This window comes from Amborella trichopoda, unplaced genomic scaffold, assembly GCF_054954075.1.
Source record: "Amborella trichopoda isolate Santa Cruz 75 unplaced genomic scaffold, AtrichopodaSantaCruz75HAP2 v2.0 scaffold_397, whole genome shotgun sequence".
Taxonomy (NCBI): domain Eukaryota; kingdom Viridiplantae; phylum Streptophyta; class Magnoliopsida; order Amborellales; family Amborellaceae; genus Amborella; species Amborella trichopoda.
In genome coordinates this window covers 1,037-25,633 of record NW_028283101.1, presented here as the reverse complement: position 1 = coordinate 25,633, position 24,597 = coordinate 1,037, and the positions used below count along the sequence as shown (strand labels likewise).

At 35.5% G+C, this 24,597-nt stretch overlaps 1 protein-coding gene and 1 long non-coding RNA gene across 2 annotated transcripts; one reads left to right on the top strand and one right to left on the bottom strand.

The window, feature by feature from the left end:
* Positions 1 to 4,662: 4,662 nt before the first annotated feature.
* On the bottom strand, positions 4,663 to 8,303 carry LOC148778899 (uncharacterized). Its single transcript, XR_016048736.1, has 2 exons — positions 7,472 to 8,303; positions 4,663 to 5,103 (listed from the first exon to the last, which is right to left on the bottom strand). It is a non-coding gene; the product is annotated as an uncharacterized LOC148778899 (long non-coding RNA).
* A 10,371-nt stretch (positions 8,304 to 18,674) lies between these two features.
* Positions 18,675 to 23,785, top strand: LOC18425713 (putative disease resistance protein At4g10780). The gene has a single exon (XM_088857188.1). It carries the CDS (start codon positions 20,587 to 20,589, stop codon positions 21,820 to 21,822), a length of 1,236 nt encoding a protein of 411 aa, XP_088713314.1. The 5' UTR covers positions 18,675 to 20,586; the 3' UTR covers positions 21,823 to 23,785.
* Positions 23,786 to 24,597: the final 812 nt, after the last annotated feature.

The window sequence follows — 24,597 nt, the reverse complement described above, 5'->3', positions numbered from 1 at the left end:
TAGAGAGAAATTATCTTAAATTTAACAAAAAAATACATTATAATAAATAATAAAAATCAAAGCATTTAACGAAAAAAAGTAAAAGAAAAAAGTCATGAAAATGTCATGCATCCATGTACCATCCAAATAGTAGAAATCTATTTTACTATAAATGTTTCTCTTAATAAATATATTTCATACGAAATAGATTTTACGAGACAATGTACTTCCAGGTATCCAAATAACGAATAGAGGAAAATAGTTAATTTTACGGTAGCCTAATTGGAGTTTCCACTGAGTAAACTAAGCCCCCCCTTAAAAAGTTGCTAAGGTGGAACACCTGTTGCTCTTAAATGGCTGTACTAAATGAATTTATTTTTTAATGGAAAAAATAAGGCCCAAGGCTAAGAAGGATATGAAGTGTTTGAACTACAGTACATGTAGTTTTTATATCAATGAATGGAAAGCTGATTTTCCAAGTTGTGCCCTTTTCGCTAAGAGGACAGATTCTTATTAGTTAGAGATTGTCTATAAAGTGAATATCTTTTGTACATGGATGTTACAATTATTTTCCTTTATTAGATGTCAAATTAGATGGTTTGGGGTGAGTTATCAAGTCTGACAAATTTTTTTTTTTTGAAACTTCATGTCTATTCAATGATATTCTTACAACCACTTATTTTGAAATTTAAAACTCCATATACAAAAGATAAATGGTCTCTTTGTAAACAATCCCTATTAGTTAACCTTAATGAAATTTAACAAAAAGTTTGTGTTTGCTATATTTGTATTTGTTTGTACGGGAACCACGGATCATGCATCATTGAAGCCTACGAAGTGGATTGTATTGCTCATGGCCTTTTTTATTCCTTTCCACATAAAATCTAGGGATATTGTGATCCATACGATCATAGAAATTTAGGTAACAATGTTTACTACCGTTCAATCCTTGGATTGATGTTGGAATTAAAGCGAGACCGACTACTAGAGCATGTGACATGTTCTGGAGGCCTCCCCACAGCCTCCATCACCATCCAGCCATTGATTGGACAATGATGCCAATAGTGAACATAGGTCTTCTACAGTCATGTGGATCATAGTATGTAATTCCTTGATAAAAAGAGAATATTGTAAATAAAATGCACTCCAACTAATGGCAAGCTACCTTAGGCACTGTATGGAATGATGCATTTCATGTACAATTGCATGTCATGCACAAAAACACTTCCTGTAGAATCTTTAAAGAAATAAATTCTGAGCTTATCTGGCTGAGAATTGAAAAGAAAATCTAGTGAACCAAAATATTCTTAGAAAGATCTAAAACTGTGCCCTATAGTTCTATGTTTTCTTAAGTAAGATTTATTTCCTTTAGCTGTCACAAAAGATTGTTTGTTCTAAAAATGTCGAATGCTCCTAGGTTCTATTTGTACGCCTGTTAATCGCTTCTTTTGTTGGGATCCAAACCTTAGATTGCAGTGTTGCGACGGAATTGACGCCTTTACTGCTAAGCAGAGAGGCCAAAACGCCAAATTAACTGTCGACGACTATACTGGAAAAGATTTGCATATGAAACACAATGAGCTTGGTGTCGAGTTTTCTAGAAGCTTAGAATTGTTATAAAGATGAGAACATAATTCCACATTCAAAGTGGGGAGGCTTTTATTTGATGAAGCTCCGACCCTACAACTACACCTAATGTTGGAATTTTTCCAATAATGGAGAGGTATAATCCCTTTCAAGTGGATTTTTGATCACTTCAGGCAATTTGGGAGGGAATTATAACCATATATGTACAAGCAACAACTTACATATTTTGAGTTGGTGGAATCACAGTCCAACTCACAATAGACCACTGTTCACATTGGTTTGGACACAAGGGGTCCGAGCGGACAATGTGTCACTTTTTCATTAGGGAAATTCCACAATGAACTTGTTGATTCATTCGGATGCCAGTTTATGCACCATTATCGGATTTTGCAGTACATACAGTGTAACAACCCCTGCTGGGGAAGCCTACATGTGTCCCTTTTTCGTTCTTCTTTGAAACTAGGATCATCACTCACTTCATTCAACGTTCTTCTCATTATATGAATAGTTTGTTGTGCTCTGATATACTTGTTGTGCGCAGAAGCTCTAACGCCGATGGGTTAATATTTGGCAAATAAAGTATAAGAAGTAAATTATGAAATACATACAACAAGAACACAAATATTTATATGGTTCACGTCAGAAGGGCTATATCCACGGGCATGACAAATTTAAATCTACGAAAGTTACATCAAAGATTTTGGAACAAATCTCAACCAACTCACAGTCGAGCAAACCCTTTTAAACCTGCTCTCCCAAACAGCAGCATGCCGATTCTCTCGTCTCTATTCCATAACTAGACCACTGTCTAAGAAGATAACAACTTTGAGAGCAAACGCGACTTTATCTCATTAAAAAGAAAACAACGTAAAATCTCCATGGGAATCACTTCTCTACAAGAAACCAACCTCTCACTTTGTATAAGTCTTCAGGAGGAAATTGCATCTTATGCACAAGACGCTCTATCACCCTCTCCTTCTCTGGAGGAACCACCATTCCCATATGGTGACCCATTTAAGGCACACCAATTCTCTACACTTTCATCTCATATATATAAAGATTAGCAATCCATAGTAAATATGAAACTTCTTATAGATCTTGCATATATTTTAAAAGATCAAGAGATATATCCAAGATTCCTAATCTTTTTGGATTTCTATGTCTTTAAGAAAACTTATCAATATCAATCTCAATCCCACACAATATGGATTAATCTCAAACAATCCCACAAAATATAGGATTTCTTTATGTAGGTGATTTTGGATAACACCAAATCCAACATTGTTGTCCCTTTAAATCTTGTTTGGTTAAAGGGTTTTTGTCTTTATCTTTCTTAAAATGTCCACAAGTGATAAAATATTTTTCAAAAGGATCGATATATAAAAGAAAAGTATACAAAGGGACTTTTTACTAAGTAAAAAGATGTCACGATCACTCTTATTCGTCAAATTTCAAATTAGGTGGTAGTGAATCTGCCATTGACTAGACTCAAAGTTTTTTTTTTTTTTCTTGAACTTTGTGGCACTCTCCAAGCCATCCAATTTGGCATCTAATGGTTAGTAGTAATCATTGACTCCTTGTAACAAAGATAAAGATCTCATAGTATTCAATCCCATACATAAAATTGCAATTTCATTTTATTCTTTAAATCTAATATTTAAAAGATGAGATCTTTAATTCAAATGAGAGAGAGAGAGGCACTTAGGTTAGGTCTAGGCTATAAGTGAAAAGCCCGACCAGGCCTGAATTTGAATTACTTTCTTTACTTGGCCTGGCCCGAGGCCCAAAAATGGGCTGCATACTTAGCCCAACCCAAAAGCCTGAAGCCCAACCTAGATCATTGGCCATCAGATACACAAACACACATACATGCACACACTAAGGGGAATCACACATTTTTTAGGGAAGTACAAAGATTGAGATACAAGAATGCATACATGCAGTCCGTGGGAGTTTTATCCGTCATCAATTATATGTGAAGTGTGGTTTGATGCGGGACCACATATTTTGCCATTCCCACCATTCCTTATATCCTCGCACTTTCTGCAACCGGTCTGCACTCTCGAGGTGAAAAGGAAGCAGCTTTAATGTCGAACAAATCAAGGTAATCGATGTAAGATAGATCCAAGTGCCTAAGGTTTATTAATTCTCCCAATGTCAGAGTTAGCTCCTTCATGTGAATGCACCCTCGAAGATCCAAAAGTTGGACTTGTATCTCTTTAAGTTCAAGGCAACTTTTTAAAAGAAGAACGTGGAGGATCATTAAGTTTGATAGGGAATGAGGAAGGGATTCAATCCTAGTCCTAGAGAGATCGAGCTCGCGGAGAGAAGAATGCATGCATTCGAAGAAATGAAATTGAGGGATGGCTTTCAGGGATTCATCATCTCTGAGCATTAGGCTGCGAAGTTTGGGGCACTCTGGCAACTGAGGGAGTTCTTCAAGATTGTTTCTCATCAATGAGAGTCTGTCTGCTTCTTGTCATTAGGTAGCTTCAGAGTCCGATACCCGATTTTACTATGAAGTTAGGAAAGTGCACTGATTAAGAGGAAGTGATCCATATTGCCAATGTTCGCCTCATATCATGCATTTTCACAGTTTTATAGTGTGACCCTTATTACGAGGGGCATGGAAAGTACCAAGCCTATCTACTAAACCTTTTGCGCAATGTTTTAGTAGGCATTCTTCATGTATTGATGAGTTTCCATTAAAGAGCAATGAAAGCAGTACTAAGGTGATATAGTATGATGTGCACCTGTCTTTTTTTAAGTTGAAATAATTGTAAAGGACCATTGTAAGTTTTCTAGTCGATACAAAAAAAAAAAAAAAAAAAAATGCGTATTATACTAGATCACCCTAGTATTACTTTTATTGGTATCAAAGCAAGTTTTCTAGCTATTTATAGGTTTTTTTTTTTCTATTTATTTTGGGAAAAAGAGAATAATGGTTGCACGTACTTTCATCTTTGAAATCCTTAAAACCGAAAGGTTTGACGGAACTAATTATGCCTCACGGAAGCACAAAATAACATATGTCCTCTATGAGGAAGGTTTGGATGGTGTACTAGCTGAAGATCGCCGCTACCACTTGAGGTCTAATTCATCTCAACAAACTAAAGATAAATATGCTTCTTGGAAGCACAAAGATGAGTGTGCTAGGAATATCATCATATGCTCTCAATGATTGACTCATACGTATTTGAGTATGAGTTAATAAAGACCGCGAAAGGAATGCACAGAGGCTCGAGAAAGAATATGCGGATACAACTGTGATGAGGCAGGCTATGGCCATGAAGAAATATAACGAGTGGAAGATGAACAAGGGAGCAAAGATATCTGATCATGTGCATGTTTTCCGTGCTCTAGTTCGAGAGATGGAGGCAACTGGCATGCGATCAATAGAACCAATGCAGGTGGTTCACTTGATGAACTCATTGCCGAATTCATGGGAGTCATTCGTCACTTCACTTTCAACCCCGCAAACTGCTCTAAAGCTTGAGGAGCTCATCATTCTACTCATAGGGGAGGAATAAAGAAGGGCTGCACGTAAAGCACCAGTTCAAGTGGTAAAATCTAAACTGTTTTCAAATTTAATAAAGGGAAGAAGATGAACAAGAATAAGAAGCGATGAGATGAAAAGAATAAATGGAGAGAACCTAAGGGAAGAAAAGAAACTAGAACTTGTTATATATGCAAAAAGGTATGTCACATAGCAAAATTTTATTGGTTCAACAAAAATACTGGAATAAAAAAGAAGTTGTTTTTGTGGTATTTGAGTCATTGTTAGCCGACCCCAATGGGACGTCTTGGTGTCTTGACTCGGGACCTATGACTCATGTCACAAATACCAAATAGAGCTTCCGCACTTTCACTCCCGTAAAGCCAGGCGAGCAACACATATACATGGGAGGACATTAAAAAACTGAGGTTCTAGGAGTTGGCACCTATGCGCTCAAATGAAAAATGAAAAAATTATAATCCTAAAACAATTACTTTATGCTCCTGAAATGAAGAAGCACTTGGTTTCGGTTTCCAGAATTGCTAAGGCCGGTTTTATCACTACTTTCTATGGTGATTGTGAAAGACCGTGGTGATGTAATTATGTCCGGTCAACTAGTGAATGCCCTTACTCTATGGAAATGAATCTTCAAAATTATAAAGGTGACCTTTCAAAAGTGTGTGAATCGCGTGTGCAGGGAAAGTTAACAAGGAAAATTTCTATCGAGGCAAAAATAGCTTCTAACCTAGAAGAAATTATTAATAGTGATATATGTGGATCCATGAATGTAGCTATCAAAAGTCAGAAAATGTATTTCATTGCCTTCATTGATGACCACTTGTGATATGGGCATATATACCTAATACATACAAAATTCGAAGCCTTAAAAAAATTCAAGGAATACAAAGCTGAGGTAGAAAACCAAACCAACTTGAAAATTAAAGTTCTAAGAACTGATAGAGGTGGAGAATACTCCTTTGATCTCTTTAGGGACCTGTGTGTAGAGCATGACATCATTCACCAATACATCATGCCCTACGCATCAGAGTAAAATGGAGTTGTCGAGAGACGGAATATGACCTTATGGAAATGGTGAGAAGTATGATGGGGCATGAAAAGCCCTCTCTAGATTTATGGGGAGAAGCAGTATTAACAACAAGGTATATTCTGAGCCGAATTCCCACCAAAGCAACTCTTCTTACTCCTCATGAGATGGTCACTGGTTGTGCTCCGTCCCTCGATCACCTAAGAGTATGGGGATGCTCTGCCTATGTTCTAATCCTTCACTAAAATAGAATAAAACTAGATCCCAAAATTATCAAGATTTTATTTATTGGCTGCCCTGACCATGGTAAGGCCATCGATTCTACAACCTCCAGAATGAAGCGGTTATTGAGAGCTACAATGCCCATTTATTTGAGGATGAGTTCCTTAAAGCAAGAGTTAGTCACAAACAAGCGATCTCTTTGAGGAGGCCATTGACGTAGAAGAAGCGAACTAGATCTCGAACCTGAACCCCAACTTAGAAGAAGCGACCTAGTCTCAAGACCTCCTATGTACCTTGAAAAGTTTGTATACTTAGGGGGAATACTATAAAAGAGTTAGGAACTTCCTACTATCTCTCTATTGGGCACACCCCAATCTAGGCTCTATTCTTCTCTCTCCTAAATATTCTCTCTCTCATAAAATAAGTTCTTTTTCTCTCTCCTAAATATTCTCCCTGAGTTGTAAGGGGTGGCACGCCCCCACCTAGGTAATCTTTTGATCCCACGCACGAGGAGACCCCGCTCACATAAATTAAGTTGTAAGGGTTGGCACGCCTCACCTAAGTAATTTTTTGATCCCATGCACCATTGGAGGAGATTTCCCTCTCATAAATTAGGTTGTAAGGGGTGGCACACCCCACCTAGTTAAGCTTTTGATCTCGTACCATTACTTTTGATCCCACACACTATTGGAGGAGGAGACCTGTCAAAGACCGGTTGAGGTAATTTTTTAGCAATTTTTAGGGGGTACACTCCACTTAATCCTACACACCATTGGAGGAGGAGACTCGGTGTGGGATGTTTCAAAGACCGGTTGAAGTAATCTTTTGACAATTTTTATTTATGAAGTTTATAATTTTTCAGTTTTGTTTTCCTCTTCTCTTTATTTAATAAAATTGATTGTTCTTAGTGGTAGCAAGTGATGGCCGTCTTATTTATTTTATTTATTTCTTTTGAATTAAAATAATTATAAAAAATTATTGTAAGTGTTTTAGTCGGTGAAAAACATAAAAAAAAAAAAAAAATGCCCACCGTACTAGATCACCCTAGTCCTACTTTTAAGCAAGGCAAAGAGAAAGACTTAAGAATATTATCTAATTTGTCATAACTAAACTTCAAAAGGATAAATACATCTCAACCATACCGCATAAATTTGAAGCAGACTGCTTGATTCGGATATGGCGTCCTCCCACTATTCCACTTGTATTTTTGTTGGCCATAGCCTGTATAACTGCGATAATAGCAAGAGGTAAACCATCACATTGTTTTAGAATGATTTTGGCATGGGGTTTTTTTGATGCAGAGGTGATATGGGAACCCGCTTACTCCATGCTTCTGGCTCTGGTAATTTCTTTACTTCAATGCTTATGTTGGCCTCCATATTCTTAACAGTTGGGCAGGGAATTCCTATTTCTTTCGGTTCCAATCTCTTCCACACATCATCCAAAATCAGCAAATACCTATTAGTTCTTAGAATCTTCAACAGCTCATCTTTCACCTTCTCAATATTCACCATGGACAAATTGAGGCCCAAAACCTCTGCATGCATCCCATATTTGGATTAAGAGACACTTTAACCCATATCACAATGTCAAAACTAGAATTAGATTAGAGCTGATTATGAACATTTTCAATTAGAGCCGTCTTCCAGATCCCCCCCATACCATACACACCAATAACCTGATTCTTTTCATCATTTATGCAATCAAGAACCTTTTGCGTAATTGATCTCGCAATCGGTTGGTCATCAATTGGTGTGGCTTCTAAGTCTACTACCCCCTCCAACTCAGAGGGGGAGTCATCGCCAATCTTTCAAAGTTCTTTTCATACTTGTGCTGCACCTCCGGCATGAGCTTGGCTCCTGTCTTGCCGAGTCTATAGAACGGCCAACAATTTGGACACAACCCTCTCAGCCATGTCTTTCCTCTCGTACTCCTCCTGTTTTTCATCCACTCATTTTTCTAGATTGGAGAATTATTGAAGGAGTAAAGTTCCATGGTATTTAAAATCAACAATTTAGACCACAATGAAAACTTTGAAGCATCTTTTTTAAGATTTAAACATTATAGAAAACTCATAAAACATACATGGATTTGAGTTTTTGTGATTTACAGTCAAGTAAAGGCAAAGGGCCGGGCCCGTTTCTTGCTTTTTTTTTTTTTTTTTTAACCTTTCGGTGCGTAATTTCTCCTCAATTATTCATATGAAAGATTGACGGTAACTGCTCTTCTTTCTAGTTGGCTTCCACTTGCTTGACCTTAATTATGGAATCTCTCTTCTTTCTAGCTGGCTTCCATTTGCTTTACGTTAAATTATGGATTCATACACTTTGGGGAAAGGAGGAACATTCACCAGAGAGAGAGAGAGGCTTGTGGTAAAAAGAAAAGGGCAAGCTTAAATTATGTTAAGATTGTCTTAATCACAATGTCACTTTTATACACTATTTTATTTTTTATTTTTTTATAATTATTTTATTTTTTCTATATACAGTTTTGACATCAAATTTTGAATATCCAATCCTCTATTAAACTCGCACGGAAAATATATATATATATATATAAATATTTTCAATAAAAATGATGAAAATACTCTTGAAAGTTTTAAGGAGTATTTTGATCATTATATTTTATCGAAAAATTATTTTTAATATTTTTTATAGGTGCGCCTCAATGAGAAGATGGTACGTACCAAATTTAATATTCATACAATTTTTATTAAAAAAACTAAAAATAAAATACTTAGAAACGTCGGATCTAAGATCAAACGGTGAGTGGCTCTATTGATCAAATTTGGATGGTTGTATGGTAGGGGGAGGATAGTTCTTCCATGATGTAAGGGAAGTATAGAAACATTTCCTAAAAGAAAGGGCAAGCTTTCTATGCTTCCCTTACAGTATAAGTTATATACTTTCCCTTTATCCAACCGGCCATTTTGAATAGAGGGCTAAGATTTGCCCCAATCACAATGTCACATCTATGCACTATTTTTTTTTCTTTTCTATAAACTATTTTGACACCAAATTTTGGACATCCGATCCTCTATTAAACTTGCACTAGTCAAAAATATAAAAAAATATTTCCAATAAAATAAAATGACCAAAATACCCTTGAAAGTTTCAAGGGGTATTTTGGTCATTATATTTTATCAAAAAAAATATTTTTAATATTTTTTATAGGTGCGCCCCAATGAGAAAATGACACATACCAAATTTCATATTCATACAATTTATATAAAAAAAAACTAAAAATAAAATACTTTGAGACGTCGGGTCTAAGATCACACGGTGAGTGGCTCTATTGATTAAAATTAGACGGTTGGATGGAAGGGGGAGGATGGTTCTTCTATGGTGTAGGGAAAGTATAGAAACCTTTCGTGAAAGAAAGGGCAAGCTTTCTATGCTTCCCCTACAACATAAAACTTATATACTTCCCCTTATCTAATTGTCCATTCTGAATGGAGGGCTAAGATTGGCCCCATCACAATATCGTGTCTATGCACTATTTTATTTTTAATTTTTTTTTCTATAAACTATTTTGACGCTAAATTTTGAACGTCCAATCCTCTATTAAACTTGCACTAGAAAAAAAAATATAAAAAAATATTTTCAATAAAAATGATAAAATACCCCTGAAAGATTTAAGGGGTATTTTGGTCATTATATTTTATTGAAAATTTATTTTTAATATTTTTTATAGGTGTGCTTCAATGAGAAGATGGCACGTACCAAATTTTATATTCATATAATTTGTATAAAAAAAACTAATATTTTGAGACGTCGGACCTAAGATCAAACAGTGAATGGCTCTATTGATCAAATTGGACGGTTGGTAGGGGGAGGATAGTTCTTCTATGCTCTAGAGGAAGTATAGAAACCTTTTCTAAAAGAAAGGGCAAGCTTTCTATGCTTCCCCTACAGCATAAAACTTATATACTTCCCCTTATCCAACCGTCCATTCTGAATGGAGGCCTAAGATTGGCCCCCATCACAATGTCACGTCTATACACTATTTTATATTTATTTTTTTTCTATAACTATTTTTCCACCAAATTTTGGACGTCTAATCCTCTATTAAACTCGCACTAGCAAAAAATATAAAAAAAACATTTCCAATAAAATAAAATGACCAAAATACCTTTGAAAGTTTTAAGGTGTATTTTGGTCATTATATTTTATCAAAAAATTTTAATATTTTTTTATAGGTGTGCCCCAATGAGAAGATGGCACGTACCAAATTTTGTATTCATATAATTTGCATAAAAAAAATTAAAAATAAAATTCTTTGAGACGTTAGATCTAAGATCAAACGGTGAGTGGCTCTATTGATCAAAATTGGATGGTTAGATGGTAGGGGGAGGATAGTTCTTCTATGCTGTAGGGGAAGTATAGAAACCTTTCCTAAAAGAAAAGAAAAGCTTTCTATGCTTCCATACAACATAATACTTATATATCCCCTTATCCAACCGTCCATTCTGAATGGAGGGCTAAGATTACCCCAATCACAATGAGGAAAACATGAAGCAGGTGAAGATGAAAGTTGGCCATAAGGTTCTAGGCTATAAAATGTGGCCATAATGAGTGGCTTGGCCCTCATAGGTTCTAGGCTATAAAATGGGGCCTGAATGTCGGGCCACGACTGGGCCGATCTCCCTAATTTAATTAGTTTTTCTTTAGATTATTAGGCCGGACCTAGTACTAGGGCTGGGGCCTCTTCGGCCCGATCCAGGCGCCTTTGGCTTAGTCCAAGCTAAGTTGGGCTTGGCCCAACCCCAAATGAACCTGAGCTGGGCTTGACGTGCCTACAGTTGGCAGGCCCGGTCAATTGGTAGTGAGGAAGTCATGCATTATTAGGTAAAGAAATAGAGCCAGAAACCAATAAAGTCCATTTACCTTATTACGAGGTGGTCACAATTAATCTTGCTCATTGGATGTAAAATTGGGTGGTTACATTTATTCCATTGACCAAGCGCAAAGTTAATTTTTCTTTTTTTTGAACTTTATAACACACCTAAGCTATTAGATGACACATCATAAGGTTAGAAGTAATTGCCACCTCCTTATACCAAAAGTAAATAGTTCCATTATATACAATCCATTTTTTAAATTAGTTTAGCCATTTATTACTTTGTGAATTATTGCTGATTAGCTCAAGAGTAGTACAAAATTTTCATGGTTTTTCTTAGTAGTCACTTGACTTTTAAGAGTAGGAATTGAGAGTTTTTTTTTCCTTAAAATTGTCAGTCTTATTTATTTATCGATGAATATTCAATCTGCCTCACTAATAGGATCAGCCTCGAATAAAAATATTCCTTAATGGGACAATAAATAACGGATTTTCTAACACTCTTGCAAGAAATAAATGCCTCTGGTAAGTCCCTGCCATTAACCAATACAATTCTCCCTGTAAAACACGAAAACATTGTTGGAACTATTTCAATATGGTATTTATTTACAATTATTGTAATGGTGAAATTTGAATGAAGTACTTTTATCATACTAACATTTTAAATTATTTAGAATAAATTATTTTGGACCACTTGGGATTTTAAAAATAATTTAGATCCCTTCCTGATTGGAAATTCGGCCAAACCGGAATGCCTAGTTCCTTAACAGACTCGCTCGATTGTCTATGTAACTAAGCGAATCTATCAAAATCGGACATGTTCCCAATTCCAACTAAGAATGGGTTCAGATTCTGGATCCAGATTAGCAACCCCCAATGCAGAACTTATTAGAAATCTCTCACATATATTGACATTTAAGACAGTAGAAAAGAGTGTTTCAAAGTTGAAAGACTTTCCAATTGATCATCTCAACCTCAAGATGTATAGATATAGAAAGAAAAAAATTTGAAGTTGTAAAAGTAAGGTATCTTATAACAAGTTGTATGCTATTATCAAGAATTTTAATTGTTTCTAAAATTGTTTGATCTATATCGTTTTTGAATTTTTAAATTCTATAATTATGGTTGAACATGTATTTTCCGGTCATCATAAGGTTTTTGACACTAGAAATACATCCTATGATAAAATTTAAAGATGCACCTTACTTGTCTGGTATAAGGCGGGCACCTTATACAAACATCTCCCTTACATAAATATAGAAAAGATTAAAATAAGACCTAGGCCTTACAGAAAAATTACATAATCATCTCAAAACTCACCAAAAGTGGCAATTTTGGTGTTAGAAAACTTTCAAGTCGATCATCTCAATCTTGACCTTTATGGTTATAAAAAAACAAAATTCAAGCCCCCAAAAAAAAAAGTTATATATTATAGCACATTATATAGACCATCCATTCTCTCGTGTTCATGAAAGACCTGTACTGTTTTTTGAGCTCTAATCAGTTGTAGAAATACATTTTAGAAACATCATACCGAAGTGTTTTTCTTTTTTTTTTTTCGTAAGGTGTAGGACTTATAGAAATTGGATCCTTTAAATATTGTTTGTAATGTTTATCAATCTTTGGTGCTCGACAATCAAGGTGATATTTCTCTCCAACATGGAACACAAAGGGAATAATTTTTTGAAGCTGGTAAACCTATTTTACAAGCATTTAAATATCGAAAGAGTTTACATAAGGTGTTAACCTTATAATGCAGAAGTTTTTTAGTTGGGGGCAATGGACCGCCCCATCCTCCTCAACTAGGGGTGGCAATGAGTCGGGTCCGGCTGGACCCCGAGTAGTATTCGGGTCCAGGTTTTGGAATGCGATCCGATTCGTCGGGTCCAAAAATTGGACCCATATTTGTACCCATCGGGTCCTGGGTTTATCCTGTTAGGTCCAAGGTTTGGTCGGGTCCATTGCCACCGTCACTATGAGTTTTTTTGTTGTTTTTTTTCCTTCCATTTTTTACCTTCCTATACCCATATTATTGGGAACGATTTCGATCCCTCTGATTTTTCGTTTAATAGCTAAAGATGACTACGAGTCCTTATTGGATACAGTCTTTAATACACCCAAACGAATAAGGCTTGAAGTATTATATCTCTAACATTTTACGGGGTAAGGATCGGGTACACCCGAACCCGACCCACCGGATCGCAATGTTGGACCCCTACCCGGACCCATGTTATGTATACCCGGTGGGTCTTCGTTCAAGTTCGGGTCCATTGCCACCACTATCTTCAACACTGCCATGATTCAGTTTTTTTTAGTTGGGAGCCGTTTTGGTGTTGTTTGTGTACCAACCATACCCCGACCCAAGAGATTAATGCAATTACGGGCGGCAATGGATCCCAACCAGAAACTCGATGGGTAGACTCTACCTCGGGTCTGGATATGGGTCCAAATTTTGGACCCGAAAGGTTGGGGGACAGATAGAAGGGGAGTAAAAAGGACCTAACTAACCAATTTTAGAGAAGTATAAAAGGACCTAGCTGTGAAATATAGAGAAACGTAGTCGATGAAAATATGAAGAAAGTAGTATAAAAGGTCAGAAATCAGCAAAAAAAAAAAAAAAAAAGCTTGAAATGTAAAGTGGGGAAAAAGACTCCGAAAAGTAATGAAGATGGGCACTGGAGTAAAGCCAACCCAATACTTACTAAATTAGAGAGAAAAAGAGAAAAAGAGGAGATGCCTTATAAACCAAACATCTCAAAAATCAGAGAGAGAAGAAATGCCTTAGAAAATAAAAGAGCGCTCAAAAACCAAAAGCAGGCCTCCATCTTTTGTTAAAATGAAATCAAAGGAAGACTCTCTCCACTTCGTATATTTCCTTGTATATCTGAAGTAGGTCTAAAGCATAAGCAAAGCATGGGTCTTTAGGGTTACAAAATGTCCCCGAAAGAGGCTTTCGATTTTCTGAATCAGTGTCCTAAAAATCAGCCAGTTCAACTCGGAACTGGCGGGCCAAACCGGAACATTGCTAAGCGACTTGGTTTCAGGTGCCTGCCATGGCGTCAATGTTGAAGACCGGAACATTGCCAGCCTTTTTAGTTTCTGTTTTTCATGTACATTGCAGTTGGTCTTAGTGGTTGTTTAGGCAAGACTGGGATTTTGACTGCTGCTTTTTTTTTTAACATACTCCCGCTCTTTATTTTTTTGGAGGCCAAGAAGAGCCTCTCTCGCCTTCAGACCGTCTGACCTCGAGGAGGTGTGCCATTTGACAAGGAAGGGTTGTTTTGAAGAGGACAAGACCTTCAGTGCTTTCGCTAAGAGATTGGTTCAAGTCGATCGCATGAAGTAATAGTACCATAGGGAATGATATGTCCATTCCATGATTTGGATCAACACAATACATCTTAAATTAGTTTCAGGGGGGAATAATGATATTATCACTGTTGGCAAAACCGGACGATCCAAGTGTTTCGTTAGATCGCTTGGCCGGTTCCGGTTTTGGTCATTTGGGCAATTTTGGCGATCGATTGGTATTTAAAAAAAAAAATCAAAAAAATATATATAAATTCTAAAAAATAAAGAATTTATTTTGTAATGTATTTTTTAATATTCTTTACATTATGGTAAAGATTAAAAATTGTTTTGGTCTCACTTTTTATATTTTCCCTTCTTTTGCAGAAAATTTTAAAAATTCTGCTAGGCACAATTCGATTTGTTCAAATCTATTTTTTCATTAATTTTCAATTTCATTTTAATGCGTTTTGTTTTAATCATTTTTTATATACTCTTCATATTTTAGTATATATATTTTTGTATCTTTTTTATTTTTTTCAACACTTTTTTGAAGGTTCAGGATTTACTCGGTTAGAATAGTTGAATTGGCCGGTTTACCGATTAGGTCTGTTAAACCGCTTCCGGGCCCATATCCAGTTAACCGTTCGGGTTCAATTTTGCTTTACGAATGCTGCCATGAACAGACATCAGCTATTTAGTAACTTCGTACGTATTTATAATTCAAATCTTTAGAATCTCTCAGTGGATTACGTAAAGGGTGCAGTTAGCGAGAGGCCGGTGCATTATGTAAAAATGTAGTTTTGGCTCTGGAAACCCACCCCTACATGGTTCGATAATTTATTTCCGATGATGGGCGATAATTTAGTTCCAATGATGGGTTAGTGTTGTAATACTTAAAAACAATGTTCACAAAATAGGGCGATCTAATTGCCTGGTTAGATCGGGGAACCTGCCATAGGCAGGTTCCGGTTTTGCATAGTTTTGTTGATCAATCGGTATATAAAAAAAATTTAAAAAAATGCATATAAATTTTTAAAAATAAAAAAATTGATTTTTAATATATTTTTTAATATTCTTTACATTATGGTAAAGATTAAAAATTGTTTTGGTCACTAATACTCACTTTTATATTTTCCTATCTTTTTCATAAAATTCTAAATCAATTTGTTAAAATCCATTTTTTTTTAGTAATTTTCAACTTCATTGGAATGCGTTAGTAGATTTTAATTTTCATCTTCATTTGAATGTATTTTAATCATTCTTTATATGCTTTTCATATTTTAGTATAGTATTTTTTGTATCTTTTTTTTTTACTTCTTTCGACGCTTTTTTGGCAGCTCGGGACTTGTCTGGTTAGTGCTGTTGAATTGGGCCGGTTTAATGGTTAGACCAGTTAAACCGCTTCCAAGCCTATTTCTTGTTAACCGTTCCGGTTCGATTTTGCGAACATGACTTGAAAATGAATGATCTCCATAATGTGCTATATTATTTTTAGAGCTTGAAATAGAAATGCATAAGAGTTTTTGGGGTTGAAACGATCGATTAGATGGTTCTTCTAATCCTAGTAACTATATTTTTTTAATAAGTTTTGGGGTAATAAGTTTTTTGAGGTACGACTTTACTTTTTAAGGTGAAGCCTAAGCCCTAAATAAATCTTTTCCTTGTGTAATTGTACTATATTAATTAAAAATATGGTATTCTTTCTCTCTTCTCCTCAACTCAATTGGAGAGGAACTAGTGTTCTCTCAATTCGTTTCTTCAAATTTTCAATTCGTTTTAATATTGTAAACAGTGTTGGAAAACCTGGAATGGCCTGGCAGATCTGTCACCGGAAAACTGATCCGCTTTGCCGATCTTCAAACACCATTACAAACACTGAATGCTAGTTTAGGGAACCGTTAAAAATGATCCAACTTTCCCATCTAAGAAAGCATGGTCAGTTTTATCGAGTCTCTTAGCCCATCTATCGAGTTCCTAGATTTTTCATCGATTTGGGAGGTGATTGTGTATTTGGCTCGATCCAACTCGGTTGCGATAGTTCATATGGATTCACCGGCAATTTTGATTTGTAGGGGTTCTAGAGCTACGGACATGGCCATTAGGTTTTATATTTCATTTTCAACAGATCTATAATTGTTATTATTTTAAATGTAAACAAAAATTATATACATGTATATTGAAAGTTTGAGGTCAGTGTTCTAGGTGACCACTATAGTCACCATCCAATTGCATATATTGAATCTGGGTTGATCTATCCAATGATCATGATTGTATTTTGTATTTGAATTTTAATACTTTTATAAATTAAATTCACTTGAAATTTTTAGTGTGTACTTTAGAAAAATTGGCGAATCTAATAAACATATTAAAAGAATAATTTATAAAAGATAGACCAAAATACCTCTGAAAATTACAGGGATATTTTGATCAATTTAGTTCTTGTGAATAATTTTTTAAATTTTTTTATTTAATTTGTCTTGATGAGAAGAGCGGACGATACAAATTTCAAATGATTTATATCTGTAGAAAAAAATTCAAATATGAAATACAGTTTAGATCGGCCCATATTCAATCTCAATCGTTGGGCTTATGCTATTTCATCAACTAGTGGGCTAACAAGAACTTTTCCCATATAAGGAATTCGCGCCTAAGGGGACACACTTCTATGATGGATGGTGTCCCTTGACGCGTTAAACATCCAACTTGTTAGTGGATGATAAAATTGATATTGTTAAAATATTATTAGAGAGAAAAAAATCTCATTTTTTATTTTTAGGGTTCCGTTTTTTCTTTATCCAAATTTCTACTTATCATATTTTCATTTCCTAAAATGTTAATTCCTAGGAATGGACTCAAGTATTGGTGGTTACGGTAAAAGATGTCAATTGTCAATATGACATCTTCAGTTCACCCTTCCCCCGGTGATATACCCAAAACATAAAAATAAAATTTTAAAATTCAAAATCCATCTCTAGGTTTTGGACAGAACTCATTTAAATAAGGATGCAGTTAGCATGCGGCAAGGCCGCACATGTAGAAATGCGGGCTTGGTAATAAATATGGTTTTTAAATATAATTTGATTCAAATTTATAATATTTAACATCATGAATATGAAAAAATGAATAAATTTTGAAAACTAAAAATGATAATTTACCATGTGATTAAAATCCAACTTTAAGTCATAAACATAAATATAGAGAGAGAAAGAGAGAGAGAAGAGGGACGGGGGGTTATATACCATATAAACTAAAGAAAATATCCTCATTTGCCATGTGTTAGAGACCTTAATAAAGAAAATCTAAATATAATAGGAAATTCTAGAACAGCTTTAACAAAACTTGAAATGCCAAACTTGTATCTCCAATGAACAAGTGGTGTTAAATATATATTTAGTAAACAAGTAGTGATTAAATCAATTTAGTTGTAACTTCATTTCACATGCCCTTGTCATTGTCAATTGTGGGACGGGAATTTTTAAGTGATAAAGAGCAAAAACATAAAAATTGCGTAGGAAGCTGCAACATCATAAGAAAGAAGAGAGAAGGTGCCCCTTCTTTCTATTTAACACCACTTGTTCATTATCTTTTCTTTGCTGTACCTTTCTCCCTTATTTCTTTTGATGTTACGCTTCCTAACCTCTTTTACTTTCTTTTTTTTTATTTTTTTACACATTGTATATACAAAGTCTACTCCTCTCAAGAAAAGAGCCTGAGTCTAATTGGTGAGGGCTTGATCTAACAACAACAGCGAGTCTACGTTATAGACTTTCAGTATTAAAACTACACATGAAAATAAAATTTAAGATTATCACAAAGATTTTCAGTATTGAAACTACATTTATTGATACTATTTAAAGGTGAGCTTTACTTTGATTGTTTAGAGCCCAGGCTCTATATAAATCGCACCCAATTCTGCTTGAGGTCTCCCATGGTGCAGTGCATCATTTGAGGTGGGATCTAAAGTTTCTACTTTTCTCAAGTCATGGGCTCAAGTCAATGTCATGTTCCCCATGGTACAATGTTTTATTTGAGGTGGGTTGTAAAGTTTGTACATTTTAAATGAAAGCCTGTAAAAAGCACTAAGGAGCTAGGTCAAGCTGCACATAAAAACACTGATTTTAACCCTGGGTTCAAAGGTCAGGCTAACCGAGCCCATGCTTTCAGACTAGATTTTATTTTTTTTAATTAAAGGCAATGGAAAAATTTTATATAGAGCCAAGGCTCTAAACAATCAAATTAGAGCCTGCCTCAAAATTTTCACTAAAAGAGGTTGTTTTCATGCCCAAATATAATCAAAGTGATCATCTCGACATCAAGATGCATGGACATGAGAAAAAAAATGGATTGCAAGTGTTGGAAACAATACATTTTGTAATGCATTTTTAACCGTCAATTTTTAAGATTTTCAAGTTTTCATAGATCTGCTCAATCTACACTATTTTGTTAGCTTTAAATTTTATATTCAAAGATGAATATATTTGAATGCTATCACAAAGATTTCCAATATTGAAACCATATTTCGGGACACTATTTGAAGATGGGCTTTACTTTGAGCCTCGGCTCTATACAAACCACACCCAAAGGCAATTGGCCTCCTTGTGTACCTGGGCTTTACTTTGATTGTTTAGAGCCTCGGCTCTATACAAACCACACCCAAAGGCAATTGGAGGTCCACACAATTCCTTTCATAAATGCGAAACCTTTTGCATTATAGCAGTGGAGGTCCGCACATTTTCCTTTCGCTTTTTACTTCATCTGAGCATTTGACGCAGTAAAACTTTTTATTTGGCATCTAAGTCCATATTATCGGCATCTAAGTCCATATTATCATGACACCAATGAATTGGACCTAAAAAAAGCCCTCTCAATTGAGCTCTTTCATGCTCATTTATCCATATTTTATTGTATTATATTCATTAGCACCCACCAATGTATAAGACTAATCATGCTTAGAGCTCAACTAGCTTACGGTACGTAACAAATAAAGTAAACACACAAGGATGGTGCTATTGGCGCCTATATTTTCACTATTCCAACATAGTTTATGGGTGGAAAAGTGAGAATGGAGGTCTTTTACGAATTCGACCCATGTTTTGAATGAGCATAGGATGATTAATAATGGAAATTGAATAATATTTTCACCGATGCACCCTACCACCCATCCCTCAAATGACAATTACAATGGCGTGTGGATTGAGGTTTAAAAAAAATTGATTTAACACCACTACTTCTTCCTCCTCCTCTTTTCTTTGCTGCACCTCCTCCCTTCTTTTCTATGCTGGTTCCAAACCACTACCTCTGATTCTTCATCTTTATCGCTCTTTATATGCAGAGATTAATCTATTGCATCATTAAATATCATTGTGATATCTTTTTTTGAGCAAGTTCTTGAACCAAAACTCTTACTCCCCTTGGTTTTATTGATCTTCTTGACTAAATCAAGGAGTGTTCCTACTGTTCACCCTGCTTTTTTTGATATTCTTTTCGGCTGAAACAGAGAGCTTTCCTTTTGTTCACCTTGGTTTTCTTGATCTTCTTCTCCACAAAAACACAGAGCTTTGCTTTGTTCACCTTGGTTTGGTTAATCTTCTTCACCAAAAGGACACTTTCCTTCTACTTGGTTTTCTCGACCAATTGGGCTTTTTACAAGGTGCTTTTGTTTAGTGTCCCAAGGCTTGTGGCTACCTGAACTATTTCATTGTGTTTGCCTCTCTTTTGCTACCATCAACCATGGAAATTGCTACCGGCGTGCTCCAAATTGTGAATATATTTTTGGAACCCATCACTCGACAGCTCGGATATCTCTTCAAATGCCGGGAGAAGGTTGAGGAACTGAGAAATGAGAACGAACTGACTTAAGGTCCAAATTCCTGATTTGGAGGCGAATATTGAAGCAACAGAAAGAAGTGGGAAGGCAGCCACAGGTGAAGCACAACAGTGGTTCAATAGGGCACGAGAATTGGAACATGAAGCAGATGAAGTAGTTGAAAGATACCACGACAACAAGTGTTGCTTTGGAGGACTCTGCCCAAATTGCCCCTCCAACTACAAGTCAGGTAGACAAGCAACAAAGAAACTATCCCAAATCACTACTCACATCAATCTAGCAAATACTGTGAATTGGAGCATGGATCGACCACCGCCAGTGGGGAGGGAGATGCCTACAGCTTCAATCACAGGCCAGTCAACATTTGATAAAAATGTAACTAAGATCCTTGAATGTTTGAGTAACAATGAATTGGGTGTGATTGGCATTCACGGTATGGGAGGCGTTGGAAAGACAACTGTCATGCTGGAAATCAACAATAGTCCATCACAAAATCAAGGATTTAAGAGAGTGATATGGATCACTGTGTCAACAGATGTAAATATAACTAGAATTCAAAAAGAAGTAATGAAAAAATTGGGAATGAATGTTGAAGATGAAGATATGATTGCAGAGAGATTGTTTTCTGCTTCGAAGGAGCAAAGATTCGTGCTTATATTAGATGACTTGTGGGAAAAGCTGGATTTGAATGCTATAGGAGTCCCTCGCCCAAACCCACAAAATAAATGTAAGATTATAATAACCACTCGATCATTAATAGTGTGCAATCGGATGGAAACTGACCTCAAAATTAAAGTGGATGTTTTATTAGAGGAGGAAGCATGGATCTTGTTTCGTGAAAAAGCAAGAAATGTGGTAGGTCTCCCTTCCATAGAGCCCATCGCTTGTAAGGTCCTCAAAGAATGTGGTGGCCTACCACTCGCCATCATCGTAGTCGGTTGTGCGATGAGAGACAAGGATAATGTGCATGTGTGGGAGAATGCACTGAGAGCTTTACGGGAAGCAACAATGGAGATTGAGGGCATGGAACGTGAAGTGTTTGTGCCATTGAAGTATAGTTACGACGAATTACAAGATGAAAACATTAGGCAATGTTTTTTGTATTGCTCCCTATTTCCAGAGGACTGCGAAATTGAAAAGGATAATTTGGCTGAGCGTTGGATGTGTGAGGGGCTCTTAGGCAGAGTGGATAGTGTGGAGGATGCTAGAAACAAAGGCCACGGTCTAATTGAAAAGCTGATTGACTCATGCATGATAGAGCAAGTTCGTAGAACGGATTATTTTGTGAAGCTTCATGATGTGATCCGAGATGTTGCCATACGTATCGGCTCCACAAGAGAGGGTGGGGGTTTTATTGTTGAAGCAGGATTGGGACTGAAAGAAGCACTCAGGGTTGAAGAATGGGGAGAGGCCCAACGTATATCGTTGATGAGTAATGGACTAGAGAGACTTCCAAATCGGCCAGTGTGTCCGGTTCTCACGACATTGATGCTCAGAAAAAATAGAAATTTGAATAACATTCCGGAGGGTTTCTAGAAGCCCTAAAGGTGCTTGATCTTCATGGAACTGGCATCAAATGTTCTCAATTGGATTTTGTTGGCCTTGATGTTGTTCCCAGCTTGAAGAGCTTGGAATTTTTGTGCCTCTCGAATTTGCGAGTTGTGAGGAGAATTTGGAAGGGAGATGGAGACCATCATCTTCTCAATCTCAGATTTTTGCTTATTGAAGATTGTGATGTATTGAAGAATGTGTTATTGGCAAATGTGGTACAATGTCTTCCATGCTTAGAAGAAATGGCGATAATGAGGTGCAGAGGATTAGAAGAGATAATTAGTGGGGGGCAGGTAGGCCAAAACATCACCCTCCCCGAATTAAAAAAATTGCAATTAAATGGTTTGGTGAAATTGAAGAGTATATGTGAGAATGCGCCTTCATTGGAGAGAATATCTGTGAGAGGGTATCCCAAGTTGAGAAGGCTCCCTCAAGGTCTCCGAGAAGCAGAAATGCTAAGACTAATTGAAGGAGAAAAAGAATGGTGGGAGGGATTGGAATGGGAAGATGAGCGTACCAACTCTACTCTCCTCCCTCTCTTTGTCGAAATAAAAAGTTGACAGGGATAGCAAAGTGGGAGTGGTTACAATTACATTCACCCGTGAGGTAGGTAAACCTCCAAGCCTATAACTGGAAATCTCTCTCTCTCTCTCTCTCTCTCTCTCTTCTTGAGCCCACCTTCATGCCTATTGTCTCTCTCTCTCTCATAAAAATAAATGGTGAAAGCCAGTGTATGAAACATCGTATTAGTGGGGCAGATGGCCACCCATTGATCTCGTATTGAATCGTCGGATCGCCAATCAAGATTGGTTTGGACTCAGCATCTCAGATCTGGATGCTTGGACCTGATCTGGGTCTAGATCCGGCATGGACCCTATAGGGTTCGGTCGGACCAGGTTGAGTCGACCTGGTATGAAATATTATAAATCATATATAAAACATACATTTTTTCACTAGATTTTATTTATTATCATTTTTACTAGAATAAAACATATATATTACATAGTATATAACTTAATGTTTTTAAATTTTTAGACCCTGGTCTGGGTCCAAGTAAGCCCAGGTAGGTAGGTTCCAGAACTGGGTCGGGGTCCAATCGACACAAAACCCCTATAAATTATAAATATAAGTCATAGCTCAAGAAACCACCCAAACAGGTTGTGTTTAAGGTTTGAAGTTTTTCCAAGTGATCATCTCGACCTCAATATATAGAACTATGGGTAAAAGATTTAAAGTCATAAAATAATGTATTCTATAACAAATTATCTGGACCTGTCTATTTCCAAAATGGTTAGTCTGTTCAATTCTTGGAACTTTATCCTTCGTAGTTACAGGTTAGCATGCCAAAACTAGGTCTACATAAATCGATGTATTGCATATTATAATTTGATGGAGCTTGATGAACCTATTTTTTTGAATAAGGCATAATGAACCTATTGCATTTTGAATATTTATAATCACATACTTATGTTAAATAGACGTGACTTGTTTAATTTTGTTTACATAGGAATATGTTTTTTTCTTTTGTATTCATTGTATAACAAATGTAGGATCACATTCGAGAGTTATTTTTGATGCGATGAAGTGACATTATATTAATACACGTATAATAATCACAAAAACTCACTCGGAGTGAGTGAGTAAGGGCAGGCCACAGGTTCGGGTGGTTGTACATAAAACACTCTCTCTATCTTATGTGACATCTCCCTCAACCAGTCTTCGGGTGAGTCCTAATCTTCATGCTAACAAAGAAGTCCATAAACATATCCCTATGTGTTTATTTCTCTCCATTACTATAAGAGAGATTAATCTTATATCTCTATCTCAACCCTCCTCTTTTTTTTTTTGAAGGTTTTGGGCTCTTTCCTTGGTATATTAGCCTTTTAGTTTCCCTGTTCGTATATTGCTTGGGTGGAGGGAAAGTTATCGCCAAATATCTATTCTATTATGAAATCCGTTTACCTATATGTTTTTTATTTGCCTTCTCAATTTTTCGAAAGAGCCGTTAAATCAAGTTCTCTTTTATGTTTCGGCTTATATTCTCACTAATGTAATTTCCATTACAGATGGATTATTTGACGATATATTCAATGCTGGAAACCGTGTAAAGAGAAAGGAGAGGGTATGACTAGGGTAGAGAGAAATAGGGCAAAAAGGTCAAAAGAAAGAAAAAGAAATTTTAACTTAGAAATGTGCTGACGTTTTCCTCTATTCAAAGGGCATGTTTGTTTTTCTGAAAGATATCTTTTAGAAAGTTTAATGTTTTTAATGTTATGAAAAGTTAAATGCTTTGTTCCATAATATTTGAATAAGTTCTAAGTACTGTGTTGATAACTTTCTGGATATTAAGAAAGTGCTGGGTACTGTGTTTGAGAAATATATATATATATATATATATTAACCATATAAATGTAAATATATAACATATATAAAATAATATAATATATAATATAATGTATATTATATATTTGATAAATAATAAATATTATCTATATAATATAATATAATATATTTATATAATATATAATAATATAAATATTATATATATTAATATAATACATATATTTGATATATTTAAATTCATTTAATATATTTAGTACTATATATTATATATAATATATATTTAATATAATATATAATACATATAATATATAATCAATATATACTATATAATATAAATTATATTAATAAAATAAATATAAATATATAATATAATATATAATATAATATAATATATAATATTTATATTATTATATTATA

Excerpts from the sequence above, each read along its gene's own strand:
- LOC18425713 (XM_088857188.1), top strand. The coding sequence starts at position 20,587 with ATGGATCGACCACCGCCAGTGGGGAGGGAGATGCCTACAGCTTCAATC.